We start from the raw sequence: 17693 nt of genomic DNA on the forward strand, positions 1-17693 counted from the left end.
CTGGAGATATTGTGAATATTGTTTTCTTGGCTCTGCTCACTTTATTTTGCATCAGTTCATATAAATACTTTTGTATTTCTTTGTATTGATCATATTTGTTATTTTAATATTCCCTTAGGGCAACTAGGTGGTGCAATGGATAGACTATTGGTCTTGGAGTCAGGAAGACCCGAGTTCAAATTCAGACTCAGATACTTATTAGTTGTGAGACTCTGGGTAGGTCACTTAGCCTGGTGTGCTTCAGTTTCTTTAAATGTTCAATGAATTAGAGAAATAAATGGCAAACTACTCCAGTATCTGTGCCAAGAAAAACCAAAATGGGGACACAATTGAGAATCAAACACAATTGAAGATAATAAACAAGCATAATATTCCATTACATTTGATTACCACAATCGTTTAGCCATTCCCCGACTGGCCAATATCAGCTTTGTTTTTGTTTCTTTGCTACTATAAAAAAAGTGCTGCTATAAATATTTTGGTGCAGAGGGAAGTTTTCTTTTTGCCAATGACCATCTTAGGGTTTATTGATAGCAGTGGAATTTCCCAGTCAAAGAGTATGGACTTTTTATATTATTTGTATAATCCCAAATTATTTTTCAAAACTCTTGTACATATTCACAGCTCCACCAAACATGCACTAGTGTGTCTGTCTTTCCATAACCCCTCTAATATTGCCTCTTTGCCTCTTTTGTAATTTTTTGCCTGTTTGCTAGATGTGAGGTGAAACCATAGAAAATTTTTTAAACTTTAATTTCCTTTATTAGTGTTTTGGAGCATTCTACCATATGGATTTTTATAGTTTGCCATTCTTCCTTTGAAAATTGTTTTTCATATCCTTGGACAACTTTTCCATTGGGACAGTAATACTTTAACAATCATTCCTCTTCTATCAGATTAATCTTTTAAACAAGCGTTACTCTTCATTTGTCATATGTAAGTCTTAGGTCTTATGCCATCAGACCTCTGTAATAAAAATGAGATTATCATCATCTCCTTGTGCCAAAATGACATTTTAACCTTGTTTCTCACATTCTATGTCTATATACCAAGCAGATGCTTAAAAGTCATCTAGTCCATTTCATACCTGATGAGAATTGCTCTCTAGGCTAGTCTAGGCTTTTATACTTGCTGGCTTTTGCATCTGCTCTCCTAGATTGTATAAAATCCCACGCTGGCCCATTGCACTTCCTCTAATTGAAGAGAGCTTTTTCCCCTTAACAAACTGAAATCCACCTCTCTGTGGCCTTCATTATTGCCCTGGACTCTGTCCTGTGAGGATAAGCAAAGCAAATCTAACTCAACTTCCACTCAATAAGCCTTCAGCTATTGGAAGATAGCTGCCATGTCCTCCCTTCTTCTCTGTGTCAGAGAACTACTATAAATACTGAAATTAGCTATAAAGGATCTATGAAAGAAGATGCTATCTGCAACCAGAAAAAGAACTAATAAGAAGTCTCTCTCTCTCTCTCTATATATATATATACACACACACACATATATACATACATATATACACATTATATGTACATACATACATACATATGTGTGTATATATATATATATATACATATATAAATATATATACACATACACATCTATTTGGTGTTTAATGGTAGTCATTTCTAGGGTGGGTGAGGAGAGAGAAGGAAAAAAGGGAAAAGAAGAAATTTACATAATAACTTTATTATGTAAGTAAAAAGAATAGCAAATTATATATGATAGATTTGCAGTTTCATGGGCAATCAAGTCTTAATTATATTATACTATGGAAATGCTTGTTTTATTACATGAATGAAAAATAAAATAAATTAAAAAAAAAAAGAATTTGAGATTGCTCAGGAAAGAAAAGAGATGTGCCTGGGAGGCAACAAGAGGACATAGTTATGGCAATTGATAATTACCACTCTCCAACCCCGCCTCCACCTTCCCCCACAGCTATTTACTATCCTTGCAGTTGGTATTAGATAAGATTTGGAGGGGTATGGATAGAAATATAGCCATCAAATTTTTTTTTGAAAGTTCACAGATCTTAAATTAAGATCTGTAGTCTAGTGTGAGTCAGAAGGAATCTAACTGGGGATTTGATAGTAAATGTTTAAAAACCAACTTTGTGGGAACAACAAAAACAAAAACAAAAAACCAACACCAGAAAACCCAACAAACTCAGAACATATGCCTGACAGTTTGCTCTGATTTGTCGTGTTTGCCCGTTTCTTAGGTAAAAAATCTCACTCTGAAAATTTAACAGTTAGTTCTTAAGAGTTGGTATGAACTGGCACACATCTGAATGTATCTATGCCAGTGATTTTCAAACATTTGTTCTCAGTATCTCTAAATTATTAAATAATTATTGAGGATCTGTTCAAAGAGTGTTTGCTGATTTGTATTTATTTATAGATATTTGTCATATTAGAAATTAAAAGTAATTTTGAATTTGTAGAGCTTTTGAAAATGTTTCAGAGATCCCCAGGATTCTCGGAACCATACTTTGAATAACACTGGCTTATATATCTAGACAGGATTGAGAAAGAATGTAAAAGCTTGGAGCCCCACAGTGATTGTATACTTGAGAAAAGTGACTAGTGTTATAGTAAGGATAGAGGCTAAGAACTCCAGGTCTGAACTGAGGCCAAAAGCAAAGAAAACTGTATATGGTATTCTGACTCCTTATGCTTTTTCTAAGCAGTTATAGCCAAGTTTGGAAGCAAGGATGAGGATCAAATTATTCATATGGTATCTGTACAGAATACTACTACATATATTCTCCATAGGAAAAGAGCATATGTGGGGGCACAGATGCTTATATCTAGGGGTATGCTGATAAATGTTTAAACATTAGCTATCAAAAATGTGTATAAACCATTCTTTTAAGTTTTATCTGCTTTATTAATATTTTCCATCAATTTTTAAAATCTAGAAAATCAACAAATCAAGCTGTTTTGTATTGACTTGCAAGTGTTAGCACTGAAAATTAAACAATTGCTTCTCAACAACCTATTTGAGCAGCTCCACCATACTTTTGCTTAAATCCCAGAGCTTGGGTTGTAAGATCAATGGCAATCAATGAGTCACTGACTTCACAAATCACAAGACTTCAAGTGATCATCATGCAAAGTAGTTTGGAGGGCCTTTGCCATCTTTGTTATTGTTCTTGACTAGTTTCCAGTGTGTCGATATCTTTCATAAGATGCTGTTCCCAGAACAAAAACCATTACCTGAGATATGGTCTCATTTGCAGAGTACAGTGAGACTTTTTGTCTTCCTCATTCTGGTTATTGTTTCTTCCATTAAGGACTCTTGTTACCCTCACTAAGGTCAGTTTTACAGTTTTCATCTTGGTTTTCTTCTATACAATTTTTCTATTAATTGTAGATAGGTACAAAGACTTGTGCAATTTCTCACCAGTATCATCTAGTCAACAGGCCTGACAAATTCACATTTATTTTTATTTTGAATATAAGAAAGTGTTAAACTATGAATATATTTTACAAGATAGTGTGCTATTTATTGTATTAGACCATGACCCTCAATTTATATGGGAACAGATTGTGATTATCATAAAGGTTATAAAAAATAAGGCTTAAGAAATAAAGTAAAAGTTTATTCTTGAAATTCTTAATATGCTACTTTTTATGTGGGGAGTTTTCCCCTCCATTTCATACAACACACATGTATATATATGTATGTAAACAACTTATAAAAGTTCAACTATTCCAGCAAAAATCATAACGTTTAATTAGAATTTGAAAGGAATACTAATTTTCTTTTCCTTTTCATAACTCCCCTTATTCCTTCTATAGGAGACATAATGGGCTGATAAATATTTTGCTGACATAACAATATTTCATATTTATTTGTAGGACTGGTTTAAGATTTCACATTTGCTAGATGGTGTCATCTGTTCTATTTCTTTGTGCCAAATCTTGCATTCAAAGGAGTCCTGCATTTTGCTAATATGGATGACAAACTACATTCTTTGGTGTAGCAGTTTAAATTCAGTTAAGGAACAGCTGTGCCATGATGGGAGGGGAGAGGGAGGAAAGAGGAGAGACATTTTTAGCCTTCACAGTGAAATTACTGTCCTACAGCCCACTTTTCAGCATTCCAAGTTCCACCCCCTAACTGTTCTCTTTGATTAATATAATTGAGGTTTGATCCAACTGCTTTAAACAGTTCCTCTTGAGTGTGAATGTTGAAACCTAATTTTCTCCCTCAGGGTTTCCCTTTCCAAGCATTTCAGTTCTAATTTTGAAAAATTTGAACTTGAGTTTTCTTTTCCATTTTGTACTAATTTATATCAAAGTTCATATTTAAGTACTCTTGAACTATTTCTTTTAACTGAATTGATTTCAAATTGTAATAATTTAGATCCCATCCTAGCCTTATTTTGTAAATTTTAGTGAATTTATAGAGTATTAGTAGATGTGTAAATGATCTATATATTTTTTAAATCATGGAAACTAGTTCTTTGTTCTCAGGTTGTTCATTCATGTAGCATATTATTGTAGAAAAAATCCTTTCAGTTATCCACAGATGAAGTTACAAGTTGTTATTCTTTAATTGTTTCAATTTCAAATGGTATCTGTGATACCATTTGGGGTTTTCTGGGCAAAGATACTGGAATGGTTTGCCATTCCCTTCTCCAGCTCATTTTATAGAGGAGGAAACTGAAGGAAATGGGTTAAGGGACTTCTCCAGCGTCATACAACTAGGAAGTATCTGAGGCTGGATTTGAACTCAGGCCCTCTTGATTTTAGAGTTGAAGTTCTTTCTATTGCACCATTTATCTGCTCCAAAAGCTAATTAGTTTATGGCAATGCTGTATATAGGTCTATGATGAATGAATGAAAAAACATTTATCTAGTACTTCCTATGAGAGGGACAATATACTAAAGTGTGGAAATATACTTAACTTATAAAAGTGAGACAGGTCCTGCCCTCAGAGAGTTTATGTTCTGGAAGAGATTAAATGAAATAATTATCAAGTGCTTAGGTTAGGGCCTGACACCTAGTAAATGTGTTATAAATGTTAGATATTATCATGATAGAGACAGCATATGTAGGGGAAGTTTTGCACTAGGTAGTCACAAGGATAGTGAGTGGAACCATAGCACAGCCGTTTGACAAGCCCTTTTCAGGGGAGGGTATTATTGAGTTAATAGTCTCAGGTGCTGTATGAACCTGTATGTCTAGGGCCAACATAAAATGAGAGGTGAGTTTGTACTTCCCAGTTAATAACATTTCACTCCAGAGCAGTGGTTTAGTGTATGATCAACTAGATAGTCAACAACCTTTGTGGACAATAGGAATTGTTTTAAATTTCTGTGCCTCTGGCATACAAGGCTCTCAATAAATATTGTTAGGTTATTGACTTATGTGTTTTATCTGTGGCCCAGCTTCACTTCCCGGCGGACTTCAGGCTCGCAAGACAGGACCTAGGACTCCTATAGGTCTCTCCGCATCTCTTTGATTCTGTGCCCTCACTCTGGGCTTTTACTCCAGGGAAAAACTGCTGATTAAGTATGGCTTCTGTTTAGGTTGACTCCCATATTGGTAATGGTTGCCGAGTTCCAAATAGGCATGAAGTGCATAATATATGGGTTTTAAGTATGGGACAACTTTTAGTAATTCCCACTGGAGAAAATGTATAATAACATGCAAAGGATTCTTTGGAGTCCATGAAAAAACAAAGCAACATAAATCACTCAACTCTCTTCTGAAAGTAAAAACACATCGGTAGATTGTTGGACAAATAATCCCCATTCATTCCTTAAGATTTGCTTTACCTGAGCCTTTGTGGCAAGATTCTCACCTTGCAACTTTTCAAATTGATTGGGACAATCATTGATTTTAATAAGTATTTTCCAGATCATCCCCATAATGTATGGATTCTTTGAAACATTAATGGATCAATTATGTATTTTTCTTGTGCATTTAGGCTTTGGAAATATAGTGAAAACTGGTAAGAAAGGAGAAGAGAACTTGATAGATGCCAAATAAATCTTCACCTCTAAATTTAAAAATAGCTAAATAATTTAAAAGAAAACCCTAAATATATCAGAAAATACAGCATTATGCATTCTATGAAAATCTATATAAATGACTCCCCAAATAAATAACTGGTCAGGACTCTTTTACCACTGTTTCTCCTCTCACCTTCACTCCTTTTGAAGCATTATGTCTCAGGCATAAATGTTGACAGGTTTCAATATGAAGTTGCCTATTCTAAACATAAAGAAGTTAAGAAATTAGTCTTTATACTATATCACACACTCAGAATGTTAAGTCTGGAAAAGACCTAGGTCTTTTCACTTAGGCTGACACCCTCATTTTATAGGTGAAGAAGCTGAGATCTAGAGGTCTAAGGTTGCACAGCTAAGTTAGTGGTAGAGACAGACCTAGGGGCACCTAGGTGGGGCAGTAGATTAGGCAGAAAGACCCAACTTCCTGAGTTGAAATCTGGCCTCAGATACTTATTAATTGTGTCAAGTCACTTAGCCCTGTTGTCTCAGTTTCTCTGTCTGTAAAATGAGTTGGAAAGGAAATGGCAGATTAATATCTTTGCAAAGAAAACTCCAAACAGGCTCATGAAGAGTTGGACTAGATGGAACAAATGAACAATAATAAGAGATAGAACTATGTATTTTGGAAAACCTTGCTTACATACCACCTTATCCATGAAGTCTTACTTTATATATGTGAATTATAATTATAATAATTACAAATAGTTATAGTCATTAATAGTAATTATTATTATTATAACTGTCCATCAGAAATGACTTTTCCCCCTCCCTCAGACCTCACATAGCACCTTGTTTAATCTTTCTAATACGCTCATCATATTTAGTTTTCTATTATAGTTATTTGTATTAAGGGTCATATCCTTTATATTAGATTTGAGAAGAAAGAATGTCTTATTCATCTTTGTTTCCTCTGGCATCAACCAAGCACAATATTCTTTCTCTCACGTTGAATGAAGGATTTTTTGATCTTATACTAAATTTCCTCATGGGATTGTTGTGAGAAAAGCCAACATTGGTAGATCAGCATGAGTTTAGAGGCCCTATGTGCAAGTTGTTAAAATTCCTCTCTTCTCCAATTCATCAGTTGCTAAAACCATTTTCCTGACAGATCTGACTATGTAACAACTCTGCTCAAAAATCTCTAGGGAAACCTAATTGACTCCAGAAAAAAATATAATTCATTAACTTGAAATTTAAAAGCCCGGTACAATCTGGTTTAAAGCTACTTTTCTAGATATATACCACCCTACTCCCATTCCACCCAAACCAGCCTTGATGTTCCCAGAACTTGGCATTCTGTAGCTGTCCTTTGTACCTTTGTATAGACTGCAAATGTTAGATTTTATTTCCTCTGCACTTTTACCTCTAAGAATCCTTAACTTTAGGAAACTTATCCTGATCCCATTGGTTGTTAAAACTTATCCCCTCTTTAGATGACCTTGTATTTACTTATATGTTTACATGTTGCATTTCTTATTAGACTGTAGGCTTCCTGAGGACAGGAGCTGCCATTTTTGTCTTTCTATCTCTAGTTCCTAGCATAGTGCTTTACATTTAGTATGTGCTTAATATATGCTTGTTGAATTGAATTGTATTTGAAATTGCAGATCATAATCTCTCTATAATTTGACTAATTAAATCCCAGGGAATTGCTTTGGACACATAGAGAAAAGGGAAGGGAAAGGAAGAGAATAGGCATTTATGTTGCACCTACTACATATCAAGTATTGTGCAAATAGAAAGTTTTAAGTGATTTGTTTAGGGTCATATAACTAAAGGCAGAGGTAGAATACAAATGTAGGTGGTCTTAACTCTAAGCTCTTTGCTCTGTCATTTTTTTCAGAAAATTAGAGTTGAAATGGGTCAGAGTTCATTTAGTCTAATTCCTTACCCAAAATATTCCTTACCCTCTACAACATTTCAAGTGACCATTCATTCTTCTCTTCATGAAGTCCAGGAACAAGAAATTAACTCCTTAAGAAGGCCGTTTCATTTTGGGACAGTTTTAATGCTTATAAAATTTTTGTTAACATTAATAAAAAATGTATCTTCCCAATATATAGTCCTCCAAATCCCTTTCTGTCCCCAAGCCTATAATTTTTTGTTGTTAATGGTGTTCTTAGGATTATAGATACGGAAAGCTATGTCAGAGACCATTTAGTCTTACATTCCTATTTTACAGATGAGGAAACTAAGTCTCAGAGCAATTAATGATTTGCTCCCATTTATACAGGTAGTAGTAGAATTTGAACTCAGAGCCTCTGAGTCAAGAGCTAGTACAGTGTGATATTGCCTGTGACTCTTTCTTATTGATAAAAATCTGATCCAGAATAAATTTTTCTCATCATGCTTCCTTTACATTTTCAAGGATGAAAAAATAATGAAGGAAAATCAAGAAATTATTCATTGTTCTGCTTTTGAAAGTAAGATGTCAGGTGGTATCAGGGACCATAATGACTCTTGGCATAGCACTAAAGCAGATGTTTGGATAATTGTATTCCTTTGTTCTATTACTTCCTTTTAGTGAGTGGTTTAGAAGTCTAAATGAATTTCCAATGGTTTGGTTTTTGGAGGTGGAAGAAGGGGAGAGGAATTTAAAGTTGATTGACTACTGAACTGAGATGTAGAACGATTCCTCATCTTCTGCTCTTCTTATTTCATAATAAATGGTTTAAATTCAGGCACATTAATAATGTAATCACGATTACTGGCCATGAACTGAGGAAAATAGTATTTGTGTTAGATTGTTCTGTCCAGAAAATACACAGACCATCCAGGCACTGTTATCATGAATGGTTTGTTGGGGATTTCTCCCATAGAATACCTTTTATAATTTTATTCCTTAATTAGATTGTGATCATAGCAGGGAATAGGAAGGAAACAAGCATTTATTAATCATCTACTATGTGTCAGGCAATGAGCTAAGTGCTTTATAAATATTATCTTTTTAATTATCTCAATTATCTCAGTATTATAAATATTAGGAAACCGTTAAGAGAAAACTGAAGTAGTCAGAGGCTAAGTGACTCGCTTACTGTCACACAGTTAATAAGTGTGAGAGGTTGGATTCAAATTCTTCTTCCTGACTTCAGGTTCAGGGTTCTATCTACTGTGCCAGGTGGTGTCCCTGAAGAGAGCAGAAGTTCTTAATTTTTGTATGTGTCATAAACCCCTTTAACAGACTAGTGGAACCTATGGATTCCTTCTCAAAATTTAAAAAAATTCATAATTAAAGGATATTTAGTTAGAAATTAGTGGAAATAAAGTTGTGTTTTTCCATCTTAATTCATCAAACCTCTGAAATTTATCCACAGATCCTTTTGACGTCCACATATCCCAGGTTAAGAAATTCTTTGTGCAAAACGGAGAAGAATTCTTCCTATTTTTTGCTTGCACTTGTATTTATGGTATCCCCCCTCCAAATTTATATAAGTGAAATATATAGGAGAATTAAATTCAATAAAATTCCAATAATTTTGATAATCAAACAGCCATAATATGAACTCTGATTCCTATAAATAGGATTTGATATATTTTGTTTGTACATTACTTTTTAAAAAAGATTTGTAAGGCAACTGAGGTTAAATAACTTGCCTGCTTTTTTTTTTTTAATCCCTAGCACTTAGCAAGATATCTGGCATTTAGTGGGTATAAAAGCATTATTATTGACTAGATGTGACTTACTTCTCTCTTGGACCACCTCTTCCCATTCTGTCCCTACTCCCCAAATCCTTGCCTGTTGCATTTGGAATTTAGTAGTGCTAATCTTCAAATTCTGAGAGTGTACTATAAACAGCAAACTTTTTCTTATTTTGTTCCAGGAGAAGCTCATAGCTGAAAGGAGAGTTCCCATTCTTCAGAGTCAGCTTGAAGAGTACAAAGGTATCCTGGCCCAGTTACAGATGCAGAAATCCAAGCTGCAGGCTGAGGTATCTTTCCTTCTTATCCCCAGAGACATTAGGGCCCCTTTTTGCTATTCTGACACCTGCAACAGCATTAAATTGCAATGTGATGCACCAATGTTCCCCATGTTTCTTTAGACTGTCAAGATTAAGAGAAAGTGTCTAAGTCTTGATTTTCACCCAACATCTCATTTTCTCTCTGCATGCTCTATACTCTCCTTATGGGAACACTAAGCTCAGAAAACATAATTATGCTTATCTTCTTTTCAAGCTAGAAGTTTGGTTAAAACAAACTCTAACTGTGAACTTACTTGGAAATCAAATTTGTTTGGGAAAACGAAGAATTATTAACTTTAGCCTGTATCATTTTTTTTTCTTTGCCATCATGTTTATCCCACCCTCACCCTGATCCTCCAGCCCCCAGTTTCTACCTCTGCTTTTGTTTTTCCTGTTTTCATGCCCAGTGTTAAAATCTAACACTATAAGTTACAATGGCTGAGTACTTTGTCACTTCCAAAAGGGAAGAGAAGAGAATAAGCATTTATATAGTGCAGGGCACTGTATTAAGTCCTTGTATAAACATATCATTTGATCCTCACAAAATCCCTCAAAAGTAGCTGCTGCTTCCATTTTACAGGTGGAAAAACTGAGATAAGCCAAAGTTAAGTGCTTTATCTAGAATCACACAGCTAATTAAGCCTCAGGTCTTTCTGATTCCAGGTCCAACACTCTATCTACTATGTCACAAACTACCTCAAAATTAAATTCAATAAAAATACAGAAACAGCATCAGATAATTTTCTTCCCATTCAAGGTCTCTTTAAGACTATGATTAAATCCATATATTTCTACCATGTTTAACATATGTTGGACTACTTGCCACCTAGGGGAGGAGGTGGGGAAAGGGGAGTAAACACAAGATTTTGCAAGGTCTAATGTTGAAGAATTGTCCATTCATATGTTTTGAAAAATAAAAAGCTGTAATAAAGAAAAAAAAAGAGTATGATTAAATCATGAATAGGAAAGCCATTTCATCCTGTAGAAGGATTAGAAACAGGGTGGGGGTGGGGAGAGGGAGAAAGTCTAGGGCTATTAGATGGCATAGTGGGTAGAATTCTGGGCCTGGAGCTAAGACGACCTGACTTCAAATGTGGCCTCAGACACTTAGAGTTGTGAGACTCTGGGCAAGTCACTTAACCTGTTTGCTTCAGTTTCCTCATCTGTAAAATAAACAGGAGAAGGAAATGGGAAACCACTGCAATATCTTTGAGAAGAAAATCCTAAATGGGGTCACAAAGAATTGGAAATGACTGAACAACAACAAAGAGGAAAAGAATTACTTTCTGGGAAAGTTTCAATTTTATCATCATGTGAACAGGTCTGCTTTTGTCTTTCGACTAGCTGTCCCCGAGAAAGAATCATAGACTCTCAGAGTGGGAAGGGAACTCAGAAGTTATGTAGGGCAACCTCAATCTTGACCACAGAGAGTAATGCTGCTGCTTATGTAGGCCTGGTCACTACCTCTGCAAACAATTGTAATAATGGCATTAAGACGATGCAAATATACATCCAATATTTTTTCTTTCAGGAGGAGATATAGTGTCATCACAATTTTAATTACATATATATATATATATATATATATATATATATATATATATATATATATATATATATATATGAATTATTGAATCTTTGTGAGATTTATGGAATTATGTGTACTGTTTCCCATATTATGAACTATATATGTGTATATATGTACATGAAAAAATATATATATACTTGTGTATGTGTATATATATATTATATATATATACTATTAGATCTCCATGGGTTTTTAAAAAAGGCAAAGGAACCAATGAGGAAAGAGTACCAAAATCTGACAGAAATGAGAATTTAGAAAAGATGCAAAACTAAGGAGTCTAATGAATATTTTTCTACCAAAATATCACTATTTGATGGATTCTGCATCAGAGAAGTTACACTTAGGAAGAATAAGCTCAGTTTGAGGCAACTGATACTGTAGTTAAGTCATTAGTCTGGATTGAAATGCTGTATCAAATCTCTCATAAATAATTTTTCCATAAAATGATTTGGCGCCACCTTGTGGTAGGGTTTAGCAAAACTATATATTCATGAAAAATGTAATATTTTATAGATTTAGATGTGGAAAAAGGATCCAAGAAGTCATTTAGTCCCCAGTCTCCTCATTTTTAAAACAACACTGTAAAAATGAACAACATCAAAAGATTTAAGCATTCTCACTAATCCAATGAGCAATAATAATTTTAGCTCACCACCTTCTGCAGAAGAAGTGATAGATTAAATAGTACAATGTGAGGGGTTTTCAGGACAGAGCCAATACAGAAATTAGTTTTACTTGACTATATATATTTGTTTCAAGAATTTTGTTTTTCTTTTTTTTTTTCAATTGTGGGGGAAAAGTGGGAAAGTGATATAAAAATGCATGTTAATTAAAAAAAAATTGTTGAAATAAAAAGAAAAGTAGGTCCCAGAGATGTTAAAAGACTTTTCACTTGAGGTCACATTGTAAGTGAATCAGTCAATGAATATTTATTAAGGGCCCAATAGGTGCTAGCATTGTTAAATGCTGGGGTTTGAAATACCAAAAAACAAAAACAAAACCCAAAAAACCCCCAAACCCCAAAACCAAGGCAGTTCTTTCTCTCAAGGGACTTACTATTTAAAGAGGGAAGAAGGGAGTTGAAAAGGAGGGGAGAGAAATCCAAAGGTGTGTAGCTATGAGGGAAGAAGAGATAACTGGCTTGGATACTCCTCAAAAAGGGTATTGGGAAAGGCTCTTTGTTCGTCTTCCATTCATAAAGGTGAGGGGACTATTGAAGAATCAATACTTAGGCTGATGCTGTCTTTGCAGAATAATTTTTCTCATGGTGAGGTTTCTGAGGGTATGATGGAAAAAGTCCAAAAAAGGGCAATTAGATGGAAAATGAAGAAAAAAAATAGGATTTGTACCTAGGTTTTCTGATCCACAAACCTAGTATCTAAAAACATTTTTTAAAAATACTGGTCAGTTCCTAATATCCCCTCCTAATAGTCACAGAAGCTCCCTTTGTAAACAGTTAAGAAAAATTAACTGGAAAATAACCAAATCTATTCCCATATACATCATGGAAGCCCAGATGTTCCTTATCTTCTCCAGAGAAAAGGAAAATGCATATTTTCTAATCTACTTTCAAGGACCAAGGTTGGGCAATGCTTCATTTCAGCAAGAGTTTTTTTTTTTTTTTAAAGTTAACTTTTATTTTATATTTCTTTTAGCTAGTTATTGAGCATTTTTCTTCTTCCTGTTCTGGTCCTCCCCACTCCCCCCCAAAAAAAAAAGAAAAATAAAACTTTTGTAACTAGGGGTGCAGGGTTAAATGTTTAACAGCTGACTCCCCCCAAAAGTATATGCAACCATCCATTTAAGCTTAATATGAATTATTAACATTTCTCCATCATTTTATTAAATCTAGATAGTAAACAAAATGATAAATCAAGCCATGATATGGAGTACTTGCTGATGTTTGAGGTGTAGGTGCTTACACTGAAAATTTAAGTTAGAGCTGTCTTTAGGACCCTTTTGCTTATAACTCATATGCATAATCAAACAAGACAAATTCTCCCATTGCCCATGTCCAAAACTACATGTTTCATTCTATACTCTGCTCACTTCTCTCTCAGGAGAAAAATAGCATGCTTTATTACTGGTATTCTGAAAAATCATTGCTGGTTATTGAACTGATCAGAGTTCTGGATTCTTTATTTCAACTGCAACGTACTAGATTTTGTTCCAGACTTTTATTTGAATATTTATGTCTTAAATGTGTTTTTGTAAAGAACATAGTGCTATCATCTTCCAATTATGGGTGAATTTATCCAGTTCATTTTTATGATTTTTTCTTTTCCTTTGTTTTCCATTGCTTTCTTCCAGCAGGTGCTTCTAAGTCCTACTAAAGTTGACACCTGAAACTTTAAGCTGTCTGATTTCCCACCAAAATACTTAAAAGAGAAAAATATTGTTTATTTTATTAAACATTTTTTTGCATCCCCATAATTTCCTCAGTTATTCTCCCCCTCTTCTTGCTATAGAGCCTTTTCATTTAATGAATAGTGCTTTTAAAGATTTAAAACAAAAGCAGAGCAAATAAAAATCAGCATACACATCAATATATTAAAAAGGTCTGAAAATATTTGTGGACTTCTCATCTCTGCAAAGGGAATTACCTTTTTACAAAATGTATTCATATTTTTATACCTCTTTGAGATGATCAGGTAAAGATTCAGGTAAAAAACTCACATATATATGTACATATATATAAAAGTTCAGGTAAAAAAACTCATATATATGTGTATATATATATATGTCCATTTACATGTGAAAACAACTTTTAACATTCATTTTTAAAAATTTTTGAGTTTCAATTCTCTCTTGCTTTCCTTTTCCCCTTTCCATCCCCTTCTTCTTCATTGAGAAGACAAGCAATCAGATATGTTATATATGTGCAGGCATGCAAAACATATTTCCATATAAGTCATGTTGTGAAGGAAAATACAGACCCCCCCCAAAAAATCCAACCCAATTCATGAAAACAATAAAGTAAAAAACATTATCCTTCAATCTTCATTTAGACTCCATCAGTTCTTTCTCTAGAATTGGACGGCACTTTTTCCATCATTAAGTCCTTCAAAATTGTCTTGGATTTTTGTATTGCTAAGAAAAGCTAAGTCATTTACACTTGATTATTGTACAATATTGATGTTACAACATTACAATGTTCTCCTGGTTTTGCTCACTTCATTTTGCATCAGTTCATGTAAGCCTTTCCAGGTTTTTCTGAAAGCATCCTGTTCATCCTTTCTTATAGGACAATATTCCATCACAATTATATTCAATAAACTTTTTTAACCATCCCCAACTGATGACCTTTCTCTTAATTTCCATTTTTTTACTAACATAAAGAATTGTTATATTTTTGTACATATAGGTCCTTTTTCTTTTTTCTTTTTTTTTTTAAAACTCTCTGAAATAGACAGTATTGATTGGTCAAAGACTATATACAATTTTATAGCTTTTTGAACATAGCTCCAAATTGCTCTCCAGAACTGTTGGATTAGTTGACAATTCTACCAACAGCACATTAATGTACTGTTCCCATATGACCTCCAGAATGTGTTATTTTCCTTTTTTTGCACATTATCCAAGCTGATAGGTACAAAATGGAACTTCAGAGTTCTTTTGATTTACATTTCTCTAATCAATAGTGTTTTAGAATATTTGATTTCTTCATTGGAAAAGTGACTTCATATTCTTTGATCAAATATCAATTAGGGAATTCATATTCATATTAATTTGACCCAGTTCTCTAAATATTTGAAAAATGAGGCCTTTATCAGAGAGACAATGTAAATTCCTTCTTGGCCAGTTTTTTCCTTTCCTTCTAATAAGCCATGCTGGTTTTGTTTGTGCAAAATCCTTTTAGTTTAATGTAATTAAAATTATTCATTTTTACGTCTTGTAATGCTCTCTGCCTCTTGTTTGGTTAGAAATTCTTTCCTTATTCATAGATCTGAGAGGTAAACTCTTCCATGCTTTCCTAATTTGCTTATGATAGCATTCTTTATGTCTAAATCATGTACCCATTTTGGCCTTACCTCAGCATATAGTGTGCGATATTGTTCTATATTTTGTTTCTGTCAAATTGCTTTCCAGTTTTTAAAGCAATTTTTGTCAAATATGTCCTTTTTATCTGAGATTTTTACATTTATCAAACCATAGATTACTATGGTCATTATTTACTGTGTGTTGTCTAACCAATCTATTGAATGATTTAGCACTCTATTTTCTAGCCAATATCAGATTGTTTTGAAGATTATTATTTTGCTATACAGATTGAGATCTGATATGGGTAGGCCATCTTCCTTCACATTTTTTTTCCATTAGTTCCCTTGATATTTTTGACTTTTTGTTCTTCTAGATAAATTTTGTTATTATTTTTTAAAAGTTCCTTTTAGTTAATTTTTGTTTTGGGATCTATTTCAGAATGTAATTGATAAATTGTTTAATTTTCTATTTTACTTTCTGGCTCTAGGATATCAGGAGAGTTTTCTTTAATAATTTCTCAAAAGATGATGTCTAGGCTCTTCCTTTTTTTGAATTTCTTTTATATCTTACATAATATTTTATTTTCCCCAATTACATGTAAAAACAATTTTAATGTTCTTTTTCTTCCAAATTTTGAATTCCAAATTCTCTCCCTCTCCCTTTCTGATTGAGAAGGCAATTTGACACGTTATACATGTATAGCCAGGCAAAACTTTTCCATGTAAGTCATTCTGTGAATGAAAACATAGACAATAAAAGCTTTAAGAAAAATGCTTTCATACATAAAAAGTTCTCTAGAGATGGATAGCACCTTTCATCATAAATCCAACCGAATTGTTTTGAATCATTTTATTAATGAAAATAGGTAAGTTATTCACAGTAGATCATTATACAATATTGCTATTACTGTGTTCTTCTGGTTCTACTTGTTTCACTTTGCGCCAATTCATATAATTCTTTCCATCTTTTTTTTTCTGACAGCATCATGACTACCATTTTTAAAAAGAAATTTGTTAGTTTTCAACATTTACCTTTATAAGACCTTGATTTCCGTTTTTCTCACCTTTCCTACCTTCCTTCCCCCTTCGCCAAGATGATATAGGTTATTCATGTACAGTCATTTTAAACATATTTCCACATTAGTCATGTTGTGAAAGAAGAATCAGAACTACAGAGAAAAATCATGAGTAAACCAACAACAACAACAAAATATAAATAGTATGCTTATTTGGCCTCTACTTCTTTCACTGAATGTAATTAGCATTTTCTAACGTGAGTCTTGGAATTGTCTTAAATCACTCTTTTTTTGATCACGATTTTCAAGTAATCCAATAATTTTAAAATTATCATTCCTTGATTTGTTTTCTAGATAAATTGTTTTTCCAATGAGATATTTCATATTTTCTTCTCTTTTCATTCTCTTGATTTTGTTTTATTATTTCTTGATGTCTCATGGAGTAATTTACTTCTGCTTGCCCAATTTTAGTTTTTAAGGAATGCTTTCCTTCAGTGTGCTTTTTTTACTTCCTTTTCCATTTGACCAATCATTTTTTTGGGGAATTACTTTCTTCAGTGAATTTTTGTATGTCTTCTGGTTTTTTTTTTTTTTTTTTTTGTGCTTCCTTTATCAAACCATTGACTCCTTTTTCATATTCTTTTTCATTACTCTCATTTCTTTCCCCAACTTTTCCACTATTTGATTTTTACAATCTTTTTAAAAATCTCTTCCAAAAAAATCTTCTTTTTAGGTCTGACACTAATTCACATTTTTCTTTGATACTTCATGTGTAGCTGTTTTGACATTGTTTTCCTCTCTGAGTTTGTGTTTTGCTTTTTCCTGTCACCATAGTAACTTTCTTTGGTCAGATTCCTTTTTTATTGTTTGCTCATATTCCAGCTTATTTCTTGACTTTTGACTTTATATTCAAGTTGGACTTTGCTCCTGGTGTGGAGGGAGCACTCTCCCAAGCTTCAGATTTTTGTACTCCTGTTTTTAGAGCTCATTCTGTGGACATGTAAGTTTTCAATTTTTCCAGGATAATATGATATTCAAAGGTAGTTACTGCTCTCCTGGCCTGTGATCTAATTTGTGAGTGACCACTACTACTCTTTTCTGCTCTGGTATTGTGACCGGGGCCC

General features: G+C 33.5%; 1 protein-coding gene across 1 annotated transcript in view; it reads left to right on the forward strand.

Annotated features, from left to right (window-relative positions):
- Nucleotides 1-17693, forward strand: part of BFSP1 (beaded filament structural protein 1) — a 54199-nt gene that overhangs the window by 23233 nt on the left and 13273 nt on the right. The window contains exon 5 of the mRNA XM_074287805.1: nucleotides 9848-9955. Within this exon, the coding sequence (XP_074143906.1) occupies nucleotides 9848-9955 (108 nt within the window). The remainder of the gene's footprint in view (nucleotides 1-9847; nucleotides 9956-17693) is intronic.

Source organism: Sminthopsis crassicaudata, chromosome 2 (assembly GCF_048593235.1).
Source record: "Sminthopsis crassicaudata isolate SCR6 chromosome 2, ASM4859323v1, whole genome shotgun sequence".
NCBI lineage: Eukaryota > Metazoa > Chordata > Mammalia > Dasyuromorphia > Dasyuridae > Sminthopsis > Sminthopsis crassicaudata.